Here is a 14,538-nt window from a genome sequence, read left to right as displayed (position 1 = left end):
CAGCCTCCCATGGAGGGAAAAGTAAATTCAATTTAAAACTAGATAGGATTAAAGGAAGTGGTTTGGTATGATGTCACATTTGCAAATTTCTATGTCAAACACATTCTTTCACCCTGGTGCTGCGTTAGTCAGGTAAATTGCTGATTTGAGTGGATGCAACTATATCAAGACACTCAGTCTAGATATGATTAAATAGCGTGTGTGGCAATTTTGATTTTGTCACTTATGGGAATATTCAATCAAGTAGAGCTTCTTACAAGCAATTTTTCAAGCAACATAATATATCCTTTGATATAATTAATATCCCCATAACAAAGATCATACTCAGTCCCGCAGGCTCAGACATGAAATTCAGATTTTGAAGTATCGTTCCCGGTTTTGAACATAAATCTTTCTCAACCAAATGAACAACGTGCCTAAACAAGCATAACTTCTAATCTCTTGAACTTTACTCCTCTATAGATCATTTTCACATATTTTTCTAAAATTATTCTATCAGCGCTAAAAGAAATTAACAAAAAAATCAGTGACACAAATTTTGAGTTTCTGGATTGTCAGCTCCATCACTCATGAAAATAAATACTCACTTTGTCTATTTGTTACTCTTCCCCTAAGAAAGAAGCCTTCACAATAATTTGTTTTCCATCTCATTTCCTGGATAAAGAAAGGCTCCTAAATGCAGAGCTCTTGACAAATATCCTAATCAATAAACAGAAATACATAGCGTACACCTCATTCTTTCTCATTATTCAGCAAATCAGTACAAGTTTACACCAGATCCAATTCATCACCAATACTAAGCTTTCTTCAAAAAAGTAAGCTTATTCATCTTCCTTTAGTTTCCAAAGTGCTAACTGCAGTTCCTCCCTAAGCTACTCCAGTATTGCCCTTACAGCAATGTGAGGCTCTCCATCCCCCTTCTAATAAATTACCTCCCATCTTTCTTGCAAATAATTTTGTCTAATCTCAGTCACCCTATTGATCCTCACAGAAAATAATCCACTATTTCATGTGATGCAGTCAAAAGGTTAAGGCATGAAATCATCCCATCAATGCTAAGTTTCGACATGTTGTGATGAAAGTTCATAACATATTAAAATTATTTTTGAGAACTTGGATTTGAAAGGAAAAGATAAATGGGGTTTTGGTTTACAGTACTGAAAAGTTCTGATCTGTTACTTTTAAAAGAAAGGATCAGAAAGTAATTTAGAACAGTGATGAAAAACAGCCTTTTCAAAATAAAGTATTGTAATTTTAATTAAATGATCCAACCAGCTGGTGATTTGTACTTTCCCAATCTACAGCAAGACAGTTGGCTGTCAGCAACAAGGTTGAGTTCAGAAGAAAAGATCAATTCCAGCAGAAGGCAGTTTTCAGCTTGTGGAAGCTCAGGCCAACTGAGCTGGAGGGAGGGGGGGGTGAGGTTAAGCTGTTTTAACAGCTTCAAAGTAGTCAAAATCAGATAAAAGTAACTGAGTTAGCCTGTGTATCTTGGGGTGAGACAATAATGGAGAGAATCACACTTGGTAAATGTGAAGAAAGTAGCCAAACAGAAATACTTGCTACGCTTAGCATCAGTAAGAAATATTAAAGTGAACACAGGAGTGATACTTCAAGATTGATATTCTGTTAAAGGATATTACAGAGAAGAGATGAATATGTCTTTTTGCTTTTCAAGGTACTTCCAAATTGGTCGTAAATATACTGAGTTTAATTTCCTGAATGTAAATAAAAAGGAAATTACAATGATACAAAGTGTGAGTTGGAGATGGTAAATTGGAGAAAGTTAATTAAGGGGATGACAGTGGAGAAGCCAAGAGCTGAAAAATGTGTTGCTGGAAAAGCGCAGGAGGTCAGGCAGCATCCAAGGAGCAGGAGAATTGACGTTTTGGGCATAAGCCCTTTTTCAGGAATAAGGATGGTGTGCCAAGCAGGCTAAGATAAAAGGTAGGGAGGAGGGACTTGGGGAAGGGGCATTGGGAATGCAATAGGTGGAAGGAGGTTATGGTGAGGGTACTAGGCCAGAGAGGGGGTGGAGCGGAGAGGTTGGGAAGAAGATTGCAGGTCAACAAGGCGGTGCTGAGTCTGAGGGTTGGTACGGAGATAAGGTGGGGGGAGGGGAAATGAGGAATCTGGAAAAATCTGCATTCATCCCTTGTAGTTGGACGGTTCCTAGGCGGAAGATGAGGCGCTCTTCCTCCAGGCGTCGTGTTGCCATGGTCTGGTGATGGAAGAGGCCAAGGACCTGCATGTCCTTGGCGGAGTGGGAGGGGGAGTTAAAGTGTTCAGCCACAGGGCGGTTGGGTTGGTTGATGGGGGTGTCCCAGAGGTGTGCTCTGAAACGTTCCACAAGTAGGCGGCCTGTCTCCCCTCTGATCTCCAGCATCTGCAGTCCTCACTTTCTCCTAGTGGAGAAGCCAAGGTAAACATTTAAGAAGCTACTGATGAACCACAATAATTATTCATTCCTATCTGGCATAAAACAAGAAAGGTGGCCTAACTATGGCTGAAAAGGGAAATTATGGATAGTATTCGAGTCAAGGAAGGGGTATGGAGTCCTTGTACACGAGTCACTGAAAACAAGCATGCAAGGGGTAGCAGTTAGTAAGAAAGCAAATGGTATGTTGGTTTATAGTGACAAGATTAGAGTATAGAAGCAGGGATGTCTTGCTGCAGTTGTACAGGGCAGTCCTGAGGGATCTGGTGGTGCAGTGATAATGTCCTTGCCTCTGACCCAGGAGGGTTCAAGTCCACCTGTTCCAGAGTTAAGTAATAATTTTGAACAGGTTGATTAGAAAATATCTACACCTGGAGTACTGTGCATAATTCCAGTCGTCTTACATGAGGAAAGATGTTCCGGACATGTACGGAGTGAAAGGTAGATTTATCAGACTTATTCCTGGGATAGCATGACCCATTGGAGTTTAGAAGAACATTAGGGTGGAGGGGCTGGGGCTGGGTGCGATCTAATAGAACCCTATAAAATTCTAAGAGGACTAAACAGGATAAGTGCAAGGAAGATGTCCTTGATGACTGGATAGTCTTGGACTAAGGATCAATTTAATAAGCCATTCAGGACTGAGGTGAGGAGAAATTCCTTCTTTAACAGCCTGTGGAATTCTCTACCACAGAAAGCAGTTGAGGCAAGAACACTGAATGCTTCCAATGAGGAGTCAGATATCATCCTTAGGGCTAAAGGGATCAAAAGGTATGGGAGTAAAGTGGGAACAAGATACCTTGTTGGATAATCAGCCATGGTTATGTAAATCATGAACAGAACAAGCTGACAAAAATAATAGTCTACAAGACCAGCTTTTACTCATATTTGACTTTTATTCTCTCATGTGATGTGGATGCTGCTGGCTAGCCAGCACTTATTCCACTGCCCTGACTGCCCTTGAGAACGTAGTAGCGAGCCGCCTTCTTTAAGAGGTGCAGTCCTCATGCCGTAGATTGACTCACAATGCCTCTTGCCCAGTATTACCATCAGCTGGGATCATAACAACAAACAATTTCTTTCAAAGCATTCACAATGGGAAAGGAAATTAAACTACTGCAAACCAAAAAAAAATGACATGAGTGCTCAGAATTTAAGTCATGATTTGGAGACGCCAGTGTTGGACTGGGGTGTACAAAGTTAAAAAATCACACTACACTAGGTTATGGCCCAACAGGTTTATTTGGAAGCACTAGATCTTTAACCAGAATTTAAGTGGCTGTCACTTTGGGTGAATTTTTCATACATTTTTCAATGATGCCTAATATTTCCAGATGCTTAATTTGAGACAATTCTCACTAAAGATTTCATTTTAAACAATGACTCAGCAATTGTGGTTTGGCTATTTCACATATATTGTATGCATTCTATTTCTTAAAGTGAGATAAGAAGCATGCCTCAACCATTTTTGAAGTAAAAAGCAAGAACTTCCATTTATATAGCTAACTTTATAACCTCAATATACGCAAAACAGCAGTGTCTCAGTGGTTAGCACTACTGCCTCACAATGCTAGGAAACCAGGTCCAATTCTAGCCTAAGGCAACTGTCTGGGTAGAGTTTGCACATTCTCCCCATGTCAACATGGGTTTCCTTCAGAAGTTCAGACTTCCTCCCACAGTCCAAAGATGTGCAGGTTAGGTAGATTGGCCATGCTAAACTGTCCATAGTGTCCAGGGATGTAGAGGTTAGGTGGATAAGCCATGGGAAATGCAATGTTACAGGGATAGAGTAGGGGCTGGTTCTCAATGAGATGCCCTTCAGAGGGTCGGCATGAACTCGATGGACCGCTTCCACATTCTAGGGATTCTATGATTGTAGGATTCTTTTATGAAAATATTTCACAGACAAAAAAAACACATTGGAGAAGTTTAGTCACTGTTGTAAGCTAAATCCTACACTTCCTGTATAGACTGATGTAGCGCCTGTGGAAATATGCACTTCCCATACATTTGTAGCCACCTCTCTCAAAAGGCTACAATTGATGATCAACAGCAACAGCTCAGCATTTTATAAACAATGGCAATGAGTGCTTGTCAAAGAGTCCTTGCTGTGGACATCTAATTAGGGGAAATCACCATTCCTACTTCCAATTGGTTCAGCCCTGTCAGAATTTCATATATTTCAATGTGATCCCCTCTCATTCTTCTAAAGCTCCAGTGAATACAGGCCCAGTCAACCCAAAGTCTTTTCATATAACAGACTTACTATCTGAGGAGTCAGTTTTCACTGTAACTTCCTTTATGGTAAATACATATTTTCTGCTTTAAGGAAACCAAAACTGCATACTCCATGTGAGGTCCAAAGGTTCTGTTCAGCTGCGGTAAGGCTTCTTTGCATCTCTACTTAAAATCTCTTGCAATGAAGGCCAACATATAATTTTCTTTCCTAATGGCTTGGTGCACCAGTGTGCTTGCTTTCAGAGACTGGTGTACATCTATGTCCCAACCTATCACTATTTAAATCATACCTTACCTTTCTGCTTGTCCTATAAATTGGGAAACTGAACATAATCACATTGCACTGCAACAGTCACGTACTTATCCATTCAGCCAACTTGCCTAAATTGCCCTCAGCGCCCTTTACATCCACCTCACACCTTCGTTCCCTCCTAGATTTATGTTGTCAACAAACATGGAAATCCAAAATTCGATTCCCTCACCCAAAACCATTGATATATATTGTGCATAGGTGGGGGCCAAGTACTGATACCCACTGAACCCCACTAGTCACCACCTTCCATTCCAAACAAAACCTATTTACTCCTACTTCCTAACCAATTCTCAATCTGTACTATTATCTTACTCCCAATTCTGTATGTTTTGATTTTGCACATTCATCTCTAGCGTGGAACTTCAGCAAAAGCTTTCTGAAAATCCAATTACACCACCATACCCACTCGTTCATCTTCTATTCTATGAATTACTTTCTCAAAAAACTCCAATAGGTTTTTCAAACATGACTTCTCTTTCATAAATCTATGTTGACTTTTTGCAATTCTGTTGAGAGTTTAAGCGTTCTGTTATCTCATTCTTTACAATAGGCAAACTGGTCTTAATTCTATTTACTCACTCCCTCCTTTTTTAAATAATGGGATTACATTTGCTGCCCTCCAATATGCCAGGACTGTTCCAGAGTCTACAGAATTTTGAAAGATGACAAGCAATCCTCCCATTATTTCCACAGTCAGCTGCTTAAGTACCTTACCATATAGGTTATAAAACCCAGAGGATTTATCAGGTTTCAGTACCATTAATTCCTCAACCACTTTCTTTTAAAATGATACTAATTTCCTCCAACACTTCCTTCCCAATATTCTATAACATCCCTGAAATGCTAGAGAAGCTATTTGTGTCCTCTTCTGTGAAGACAAAAGTAAAATTGTTGCTTAATTGCTTTGCCATTTCATTGCTCTCCATTATAAATTCACCCATTTCAGAGCATATGCATCCTACATCTGTCTTCACTAATCTTTTAACACTTACAGGAGCTTTTGCCATCCATTTTTAAGGTTCTTGCAAGTTTTTTCACTTTCCCCCACTTAATACCTTGCTTATTTGCTAAATTCTAAACTGTTTGCAGTCCTCAGGCTTGTTATTTCTGTTACTTGCTCAAGCAACTTTAGAATAGTGGAATAATATGGCAAGTTCTTGTGATATCTACACCCACAAGGCATGTGGGCCAAGTGAATTATCAACTCTAAAACACTAGCAGCCTTTCCAATAGACCTTGCCTGTCAATTTTCACCTGGCCATTACTTCTATCTTGATCTACTCAGTGATATTCTGTCAGCATCCTCTTCCTTCATAAAAATAGATACAAAGTGCTCATTAGGTATTCAAGCTTTGACCTATGCCTCTAAGTATACAGCATCCTGTTTGTCCTTAATATACCAACCCTATCCCTTACCATCCTCTTCTTATTTACGGTCTGGTAGAAGATGTTAGAATTCTTTTTGCTGTTAGTTTCTGCTAGTCCATTCTCTCTTTGCCAATTTTATTGTTCTCTTCGACTCCCCTCTCAGCATAATGTCCTTGCTTAAAGAATTCATCCAACAAACATCATGCATCCTTTTCTTTTTCTTATCACATTCTCTACCTTACTTGACATCCAAGGAGCCCTGTTGGGTTGATCCACCTTTCACTTTCTTTGGAATATAGTTTCTATCCAAAGCTTCCTTTGTTTAACGATGACTCATAGGTTCATGACAGATTTGCTTGTCGATCTTTGTTTCCATTTTACCTGGCTACATCCATGCTCATGCCATTTAAATTAGCACTCTTCCAAAATAGGTTGATTTAGTTTGTACCTTGCTCTCCTCTGTTACTTACCTAAACCTTATAACATAAATTCACTTTTATTCAAGTGTTGCTCCACAACCAGTTGGTCCAAGTAGCACATTACCTAGTACCAGTGGGTGGCACGGTGGCACAGTGGTTAGCACTGCTGCCTTACAGCGCCAGAGACCCGGGTTCAATTCCCGCCTCAGGCGACTGTCTGTGTGGAGTTTGCACATTCTCCCCGTATCTGCATGGGTTTCCTCTGGGTGCTCCGGTTTCCTCCCACAGTCCAAAAATGTGCAGGTTAGGTGAATTGGCCATGCTAAATTGCCCCTCAGGTGAAGGGGTAAATGTAGGGAAATGGGTCTGGGTGGGTTGCACTTCGGCAGGTCGGTGTGGACTTGTTGGGCTGAAGGGCCTGTTTCCACACTGTAAGCAATCTAATCTTTAAAAGAAAACCTCCTCCTTAGCTGGATGGAGAAAGTGCTGGTCAATAAAGTCGACCTAAACACGTTTCAGAAATTCCTCCCCCAACCATAAGACAATAAGACAAGAGCAGAAATTAGGTCATGCAGCCCATCGAGTCTGCTCCACCATTCAATCATGGCTGATAAGTTTCTCCAATTTCCCCGTAACTGGATCCCATTAACAATCAAGACTTATCTATCTCAGTCTTAAATACACTAAATGACTTGGCCTCCACAGCCTTCTGGTGATAGTGAATTACATAGATTCCCTACTCTTTTGCTGAAGAGGTTTATCTTTACCTCTAAAAAGGTCTTCCCCTTACTCTAAGGCTGTGCCCTCTGGTCCTTCTCTCTCCTACCAATGGAAACATCTTCTCAACATCCACTTTGTCCAGGCCATTCAGTATTCGGTAAGTTTCAATTAGATTCACCCTCATCCTTCTAAAACACCATCAAGGAAAGACGCAGAGTCCTCAAACATTCCCCATATGTTAAAGCTTTTCATTCCTGGGATCAGTCTCGTAAACCTCCTCTGAACACGCTTCAGGCCAGTACATATTTCTTGAGATATGAGGCCCAAAACGGCGCACAAATATCCAAATATGGGCTGACCAGAGCCTTATAGAGCCTCAGAAGTACATCCCTGATTTTATGTTAAAGTCCTCTCAAAATAAATGCCATCATTGCATTTGCCTTCTGAACTACTGAATCAACCTGCAAGTTTACATTGAGGGAATCCTGGACTAGAACTCCCAAGACTCTTTGCACTTCAGACTTATGAATTTTCTCTCCATTTAGAAAATAGTCCATGCCTCTATTCTTCCTACCAAAGTGCAAGACCTCACATGTTCCAATGTTGTACTTCATCTGTCACTTCTTTGCCCACTCTCCTAACCTGTCCAAATCCTTCTGCAGCCTCCCTGCTTCCTCAATGCTACGTGTCCCTTGTGGAGTAGCAGAGAGCATAAGGGACTGTCAAAGAATACAGGAGGATACAGATAGACTGGAGAGTTGGGCAGAAAAGTGGCAGATGGATTTCAATCCAGACAAATGTGAGGTCATGCATTTAGGGAAGACTAATTCTAGAGCGAATTAGACAATGAATGGAAGAGCCTTGGGAAAAGTTGATGGGCAGAGAGATCTGGGAGTGCAGGTCCATTGTACCCTGAAGATTGCTGCACTGGTGGATAGAGTGGTCAAGAAGGCATATAACATGCTTGCCTTCATTGGATGGGGTATTGACTATAAGAGCTGGCAAGTCATTAAAATTATACAGGACGTTGGTTCGGCCGCATTTGAAATACTGTGTACACTTCTGGTCGTCACATTAACAAAGGGACGTGGATGCTTTGGAGACGATGCAGAGAAGGTTTACAAGGATGTTGCCTGGTATGGAAGGTGCTAGCTATGAAGAGAGGTTGAGTAGGTTAAGTTTATTTTCATTAGAAAAAAAAGGGATTGAAGGGGGACCTGATCGAGGTTTACAAAATCATGAAGGGTATAGACAGGCTGGATAGAGACAAGCTTTTTCCCAGGGTGAAGGATTCCATAACGAGAGGTCACGCTTTCAAGGTGAGAGGTGGAAAGTTTAAGGGGGATACACGTGGCAAGTACTTCACACAGAGGGTGGTGGGCATCTGGAATACGTTGCCAGCAAAGGTGGTAGCTGCGTCTGGACAGATGCACGAGTAAGTGGGGAGCAGAGCGATACAGATGTTTAGAAATTGACCGACAGGTTTAGATAGTACATTTGGATCGGCTCAGGCTTGGAGGGCCTGTTCCTGGGCTGTAAATTTTCTTTGTTCTTTGTATATCTTTATATCATCTGCGAACTTCCAAATGAAGGAACTGAGAGCATTCTGGAGATCAGTAAAGTGAAAAGTTGTGGTCCCAACACTGAACCTTGCGGAATACTATTCGTCATTGGCTGCCATCCTGAGAAGGAGCCTTTTATCCCCACTCTGTTTTCTGCCAGACAGCCAAGCTTCTATCCATACTCTAACACCATAGGTCCTTATCTTACTCAGTATCCTGTGGAGCACCTTGTCAAAGTCGTTCTTGAAGTCCAAGGAGATAACATCCATTGGCCTTCCTTAGTCTAAATGGCTTGTTACTTCCAAGTGTTCAGAAATATCATCCTTCACAATGGATTCCAGGATCTTACCCACAACTGAGGTTAGGCTAATTGGTCTGTAATTTTCCATCTTTTGCCTTACTCTCTTTTTAAACAGGGGTGTCACGTTAGCAATTCTCCAGTCCTCTGGGACCCTCCCCGATTTCAGTGATTCCTGAAAGGTCACCACTAATGCCTCCACTCTCTTCAGCTATCTCCCTTAGAACTTTGGAGTGTAGTCCATCTGGTCCAGATTATTTATCCACATTGAAGCCATTCGGTTTTCTCGTAACTTCTCCTTAGTGACGGCCACCATCCTCAGCTCTGCCCCCCGACTCTCTCGAATTTTTGGGAAATTTCTCATGTCTTCCACCGTGAAGACTGATGTGAAGTAATTAGTCAGCTCCTCAGCCATTTGCTTGTTCCCCACTACTATCTCTCCAGCATCATTTTCCAGTGGCCCAATGTCCACTTTTGCTTCTGTTTTGCCCTTTATATATCTAAAGAAACTCTTACAGTCTTCCTTCATATTTCTGGCTAGCTTACCCTCATATTTAATCTTCTCCATCATTTTTTCCCCCCCTCTGTTGGTCTTTGTAAGTTTCACAATCCTCTGGTTTCCCACTGCCCTCACCACATTATATGCTTTCTCTTTTGCTTTTATGCTACCCCCGACTTCTCTAGTCAGCCATGGTTGTCTCATTCTCCCTGTACCATGCTTCTTTTCCCTCAGGATGAATCTCTGCTGTGTCTCCTGAATTAATCCCAGAAACTCCTGCCATTGCTGTTCCACTGTCTTTTCTGCTCGGCTCCTCTCCCAGTCAATTCTACCCAGCTCCCCACTCATGCCTCTATAGTTGCCTTTATTCAGCTTTAATACCGTTACCTCTGATTTTATCTTCTGCCTCTCAAATTGCAGAGTAAATTCAATTATAATCACTGCCTAAGGGTTCCTTCACCTTAAGCTCCCTTATCAAGTCTGTCTCATTGCATGACACTAAATCCAGTATTGCCTGTTCCTTTGTGGGCTCCACTACAGGATGATCCAAAAAGCCATCTCTTAGATACTCCACAATTCCTTTTCTTGTAATCCACTATCAACCTGATTTCCCCAGTCCACCTGCATACTGAAATCCTCTAGGATCACTTGTAATTTTGCCTTTCCTACACAACTTTTCTACCTCCTGGTATATCTTGCAACCCAGTTCCTGAGTACTGTTTGGAGGCCTATATACAACTCCAACTACATTTTTTCACCTTTGTGGTTCCTCAATTGTACCCACACAGATTCTACATAATCTGACACTACTTTGTTCCTTACTCTTGATTTAATTTCATTTCTTACTAATAAGGCAACCACACCCCATCTGTCCACCTGCCTAGCTTTTTGGTAGGATGTGCACCCTTGAATATTCAGCTCCCAGTCCTGATCCCCTTGCTGCCACATCTCCATATTGGCCATGTCATACTCACCAATTTCAATCTGTTCCACAAGCTCATTTACCTCATTCCATAAACTGTGTGCATTCAGAAATAACACCATCGATCCTGTATTAACCGTCCCTCTTCTGTCATTCGTTTGTCCAGTGTGCTTGAAGTTTGACAGCTAACCCTTTGTAAACCTTCCCAGTCTGTCAGATTTTTGTCTGTGCTTGAGATTTTAATACTTTCTCCTGAGTTCTGCACTCTTGCCTCCTTATTTACTTCACGTTTTCTAATTTCCCCTATAACTGAACCTTCCTCACTCCATTTAGTTCAAAGCCCTGTCTACACCCTAGTTATGCAAATCACTAGGACTCTGGTCCTAGCACAGTTCTGATGAAAACTGTCCCATCAGAACAAGTCCCTTTTTCCCCCCATACTGGTGCCAGTGTCCCATGAATTCAAACCCATTTCTCCCACACCAATCTTTGAGCCACACATTTACTTGCTTAATCTTATTGACCCTGTGCAAATTAACTTGTGGCTCAGGTAAAAATCCAGAGATTATTTTTTTGGTTCAGCTTTATAATTTAGCTCCTGGCTGTTCGTACTTCCTTAGCAGAACCTCTGCCCTACTTTTATCTATGTTGTTGCACCTAAGTGGACCATGACCACTGGATCTTTACCCTCCCACTGTGGGTTCCTCTGAAGTCCAGATATGAGATATCCCAATCCCGAGCACTAGGCAGGCAATACAATCTTCAGGACTCTTGATCCTGATCACAGAGAACACTGTCTATGCCGCTAACTATACTAACCCTATTTACGACATTTCTCATCTCTCCTTTCACTTGAATTGCTCCCTGCACTATGGTGCTGTGGTCAGTTGGCTCACCCTACCTGCAGGGAGCAAAATTCTTGAACCCACTTCTTTCACTATACTCTAACATTATCCCAATTGATAATTTAGTAATTCAAGTCCTGTAATATCATTGCTCTACAGCACTTGCACGATGGTTTTCTCTCAAGATTTGTTCTTCTGCCTCTCTATTTGGAGCTGTATAAGATTGTCCACATGACACTACCATTGCACCACAAGAGCCCTATTCTCCAGCTTTATATGCCAAAGCCACCTTCCAACAGGCGAGTGTGATAATTATTATTTACTGCTCACAACTCCACACACCATACAATGCAGTGTTGAAGAAGACCTGCCAATTGGAGGTGCCAACGTTTGGCTACATGTTAACTAACCATGGCCCATTTGCCAAATTCATTGGATGTGAGAAAGCAGTATTTCAAAGAGGAGCAAAGGAGTTATTCCTGGTGTCCTGGCCAATACTTATTCCTCAGACAAAACCCTCTAGAGACACATTGTGTGGCCATTATTCAAATTGCTGTTTGTGAAAGCTTGCTGTACATACAATGGTCATCACATTTCTTACGTTACAACATCGGTTACACATCAAAAGTAGTTCATCAGCTGTATAATGCTTTGAAATGTTTGTTAGTCAGGACAAGTGTTACCATATATGTACAAGTCTTCCTTTCAGACACTACTCCTTTGCACAAAGATACTATGCCTCTCCCTTCATTCAAAAGTTTCTTTGACCTTGATATATTTAATGTGGAGCGTTTGAAGCCCAGAATTAGTAGCTGGAGAGAAGGATATTGTTCGAGACAATACTGAATATTGTCAGATTAACTGACACCTTTAGTGAAACCACACGAAGTATCTTGGAACAAAAGCAGCAGGAAGCAAATGAATGTGGTACTGCATAAAGGAATCATTTTTAGCCAAAAGTTTTTTTTGTATGAGTCACTGAGGTCTATAACCACAGAAAAAACGACCCTTCGAGTCTGCGCCGGTTAAAAACGACCAAATTATTATAATCCAATTTTTCAGGCACAATTATTAAAACTGGTATGTATTCAATTATGTTTCCTACGTGTCCAAACGGGTAGTAATTAAATATCTCACCATATATCTCACACTAGCAGAAATACTTTTTTATGAAACATCTAAATTAAAGCAGTACTCTGACTTGCGTTTGCTTGTTCTTGTGTAATATTCTGACTGTACTCGGTAGAAACAAGAATTCGTGGGACTGCTGACGACACGTCTTGTGAAAGTAAGTCTGAGGCCAAACATAGCAGGACACTGACTCTGAATTGTAAAAATACGGTTTTAGAAAAAAAAGCAGAGAATAGAAAGTTAAGGAATTTATGTTTGTTTGTGATAATGAAGTTGTTAGAATACCTGTCCTTTAGCGGGCCCTTCTGCAGTCCCAGTTGATTAACCTCCACCTCAGTCAGCGGAATTCCTTTGCATGATTTGACCGGGTAAATGAAGAGTCTGGACACCTCGGCCACTTTGACCAGTTTGGGCTCAGGGTAGCGTTGCCAGTAAGCCTGCAGGAGACGCCTGACCCCGAGCACTGCGAGCCCCAGGCCGGCTGCTGCAGCAAATCCTGTCGCTAGCACCAACATCGTGCGTCTTGGGCTCTGTGGCCCAGCCTCGGCAAAGCGGTTCATCGGCAGCAGCTACTCGGAGACGCCCAGGTCACACTCAGGTCAACGCCGTAGGCACCACTTTCTTCCTCGCCCTGAAATTGGCGTCCGACTTCAAGGGAGTCCTGTCAAAGTCAACCACAAACAAAGGAGGAAAAAGGGGGCTGGGTTTACAAACAATTGGTCGTCCCGGGGCCGTTTGCTTTGCACTGTGTTTCCCTTTGGATTAAATTGTTGACATTAGCCAGCTCAGATGTGAGATTAAACACTTGTGGGTCTTGTTTCCAGTCAACGATCTAATGCGATCCAAATCCCAATGTCATTGCAGACCAAGAGTACAAATTTCAAACCACGCCGTTAAGTTAACGGGAATGTGTCTTGCAACAAAGTTTCAGTAAATATACTTGAAACTTGCGTCTCAATACATGACACAATCATGCAATTGTACTGTTAGCTTTAGTGACGCAAAATAAAATCTGGTTATTTGTATCATTTCTATGTCAATATTGGCCCGATCCTGAGCTTTCTCAGCAACATCCAGAATGTTTCCATTAACATCCGGGAAGTTTTTTTAACCAAGGACTGATGTGTCCAAAGGTCAAATTGCATCTGTCGCATGAGTTGCAGGACATAGGGTGACCAGGCTTTAACTCCTTTGGTGCCCAAACTCTCAGTTTTCCTTTAGTTCTGATTAAACTGCAGTGCTTCAAGAAGTTACAGTCCAACAGGTTACCTTGGAAGTGTACGCTTCCTGAGCACTGCTCCTTCGCCAGGTGGGTAGTGAGGCAGGATCGTAGAATACAGAATTTATAGTAAAAGATCTTTTACTATAAATTCTGTGTCATATGATCCTGCCTCTCCAGCATCCGCAGATGCTGGAATCCGAAGTAGACAGACAGAAGGCTGGAGGAACACAGCAGGCCAGGCAGCATCAGGAGGTGGAGAAGTTGACGTTTCGGGTGTAACACTTCGTCAGACTGGGGGAGGGTGTAGGGGGGAGCTGCAGATAAAGGAGGTGACAGGGGCAGGGAGGTGAAATAGGGATAAGTGATGATAAGTAGAGGGTACGACCTAGTTGGTCAATGGGAGGAATGAATCTGGTTGGTGGCAGGGAGGAATGGAAGGGAGGGGGAAGGGCTGAAAAGGGATGTTATTTGAAATTGCAGAACTCAAAGTTGAGTCATCCGGACTGCAGACAGCCCAGGCAGAAGATGAGGTGTTGTTCCTCCAAGTTGCAGTGTGGCTTGTTG

At 42.0% G+C, this 14,538-nt stretch overlaps 1 protein-coding gene across 1 annotated transcript in view; it reads right to left on the bottom strand.

Annotated features, from left to right (window-relative positions):
• Positions 1-14,075, bottom strand: part of marc1 (mitochondrial amidoxime reducing component 1) — a 40,002-nt gene extending 25,927 nt beyond the window's left edge. The window contains exons 1-2 of the mRNA XM_072580843.1: positions 14,022-14,075; positions 13,038-13,413 (exon numbers count right to left, since the gene is read on the bottom strand). Of these exons, the coding sequence (XP_072436944.1) occupies positions 13,038-13,312 (275 nt within the window). The 5' untranslated portion in view covers positions 13,313-13,413; positions 14,022-14,075. The remainder of the gene's footprint in view (positions 1-13,037; positions 13,414-14,021) is intronic.
• Between the last annotated feature and the right edge of the window lie 463 nt (positions 14,076-14,538).

This window comes from Chiloscyllium punctatum, chromosome 11 (assembly GCF_047496795.1).
Source record: "Chiloscyllium punctatum isolate Juve2018m chromosome 11, sChiPun1.3, whole genome shotgun sequence".
NCBI classification, from domain to species: Eukaryota; Metazoa; Chordata; class Chondrichthyes; order Orectolobiformes; family Hemiscylliidae; genus Chiloscyllium; species Chiloscyllium punctatum.
Note: the sequence above shows the minus strand (reverse complement) of the source record. Positions and strands in the feature narration are given on the sequence as shown.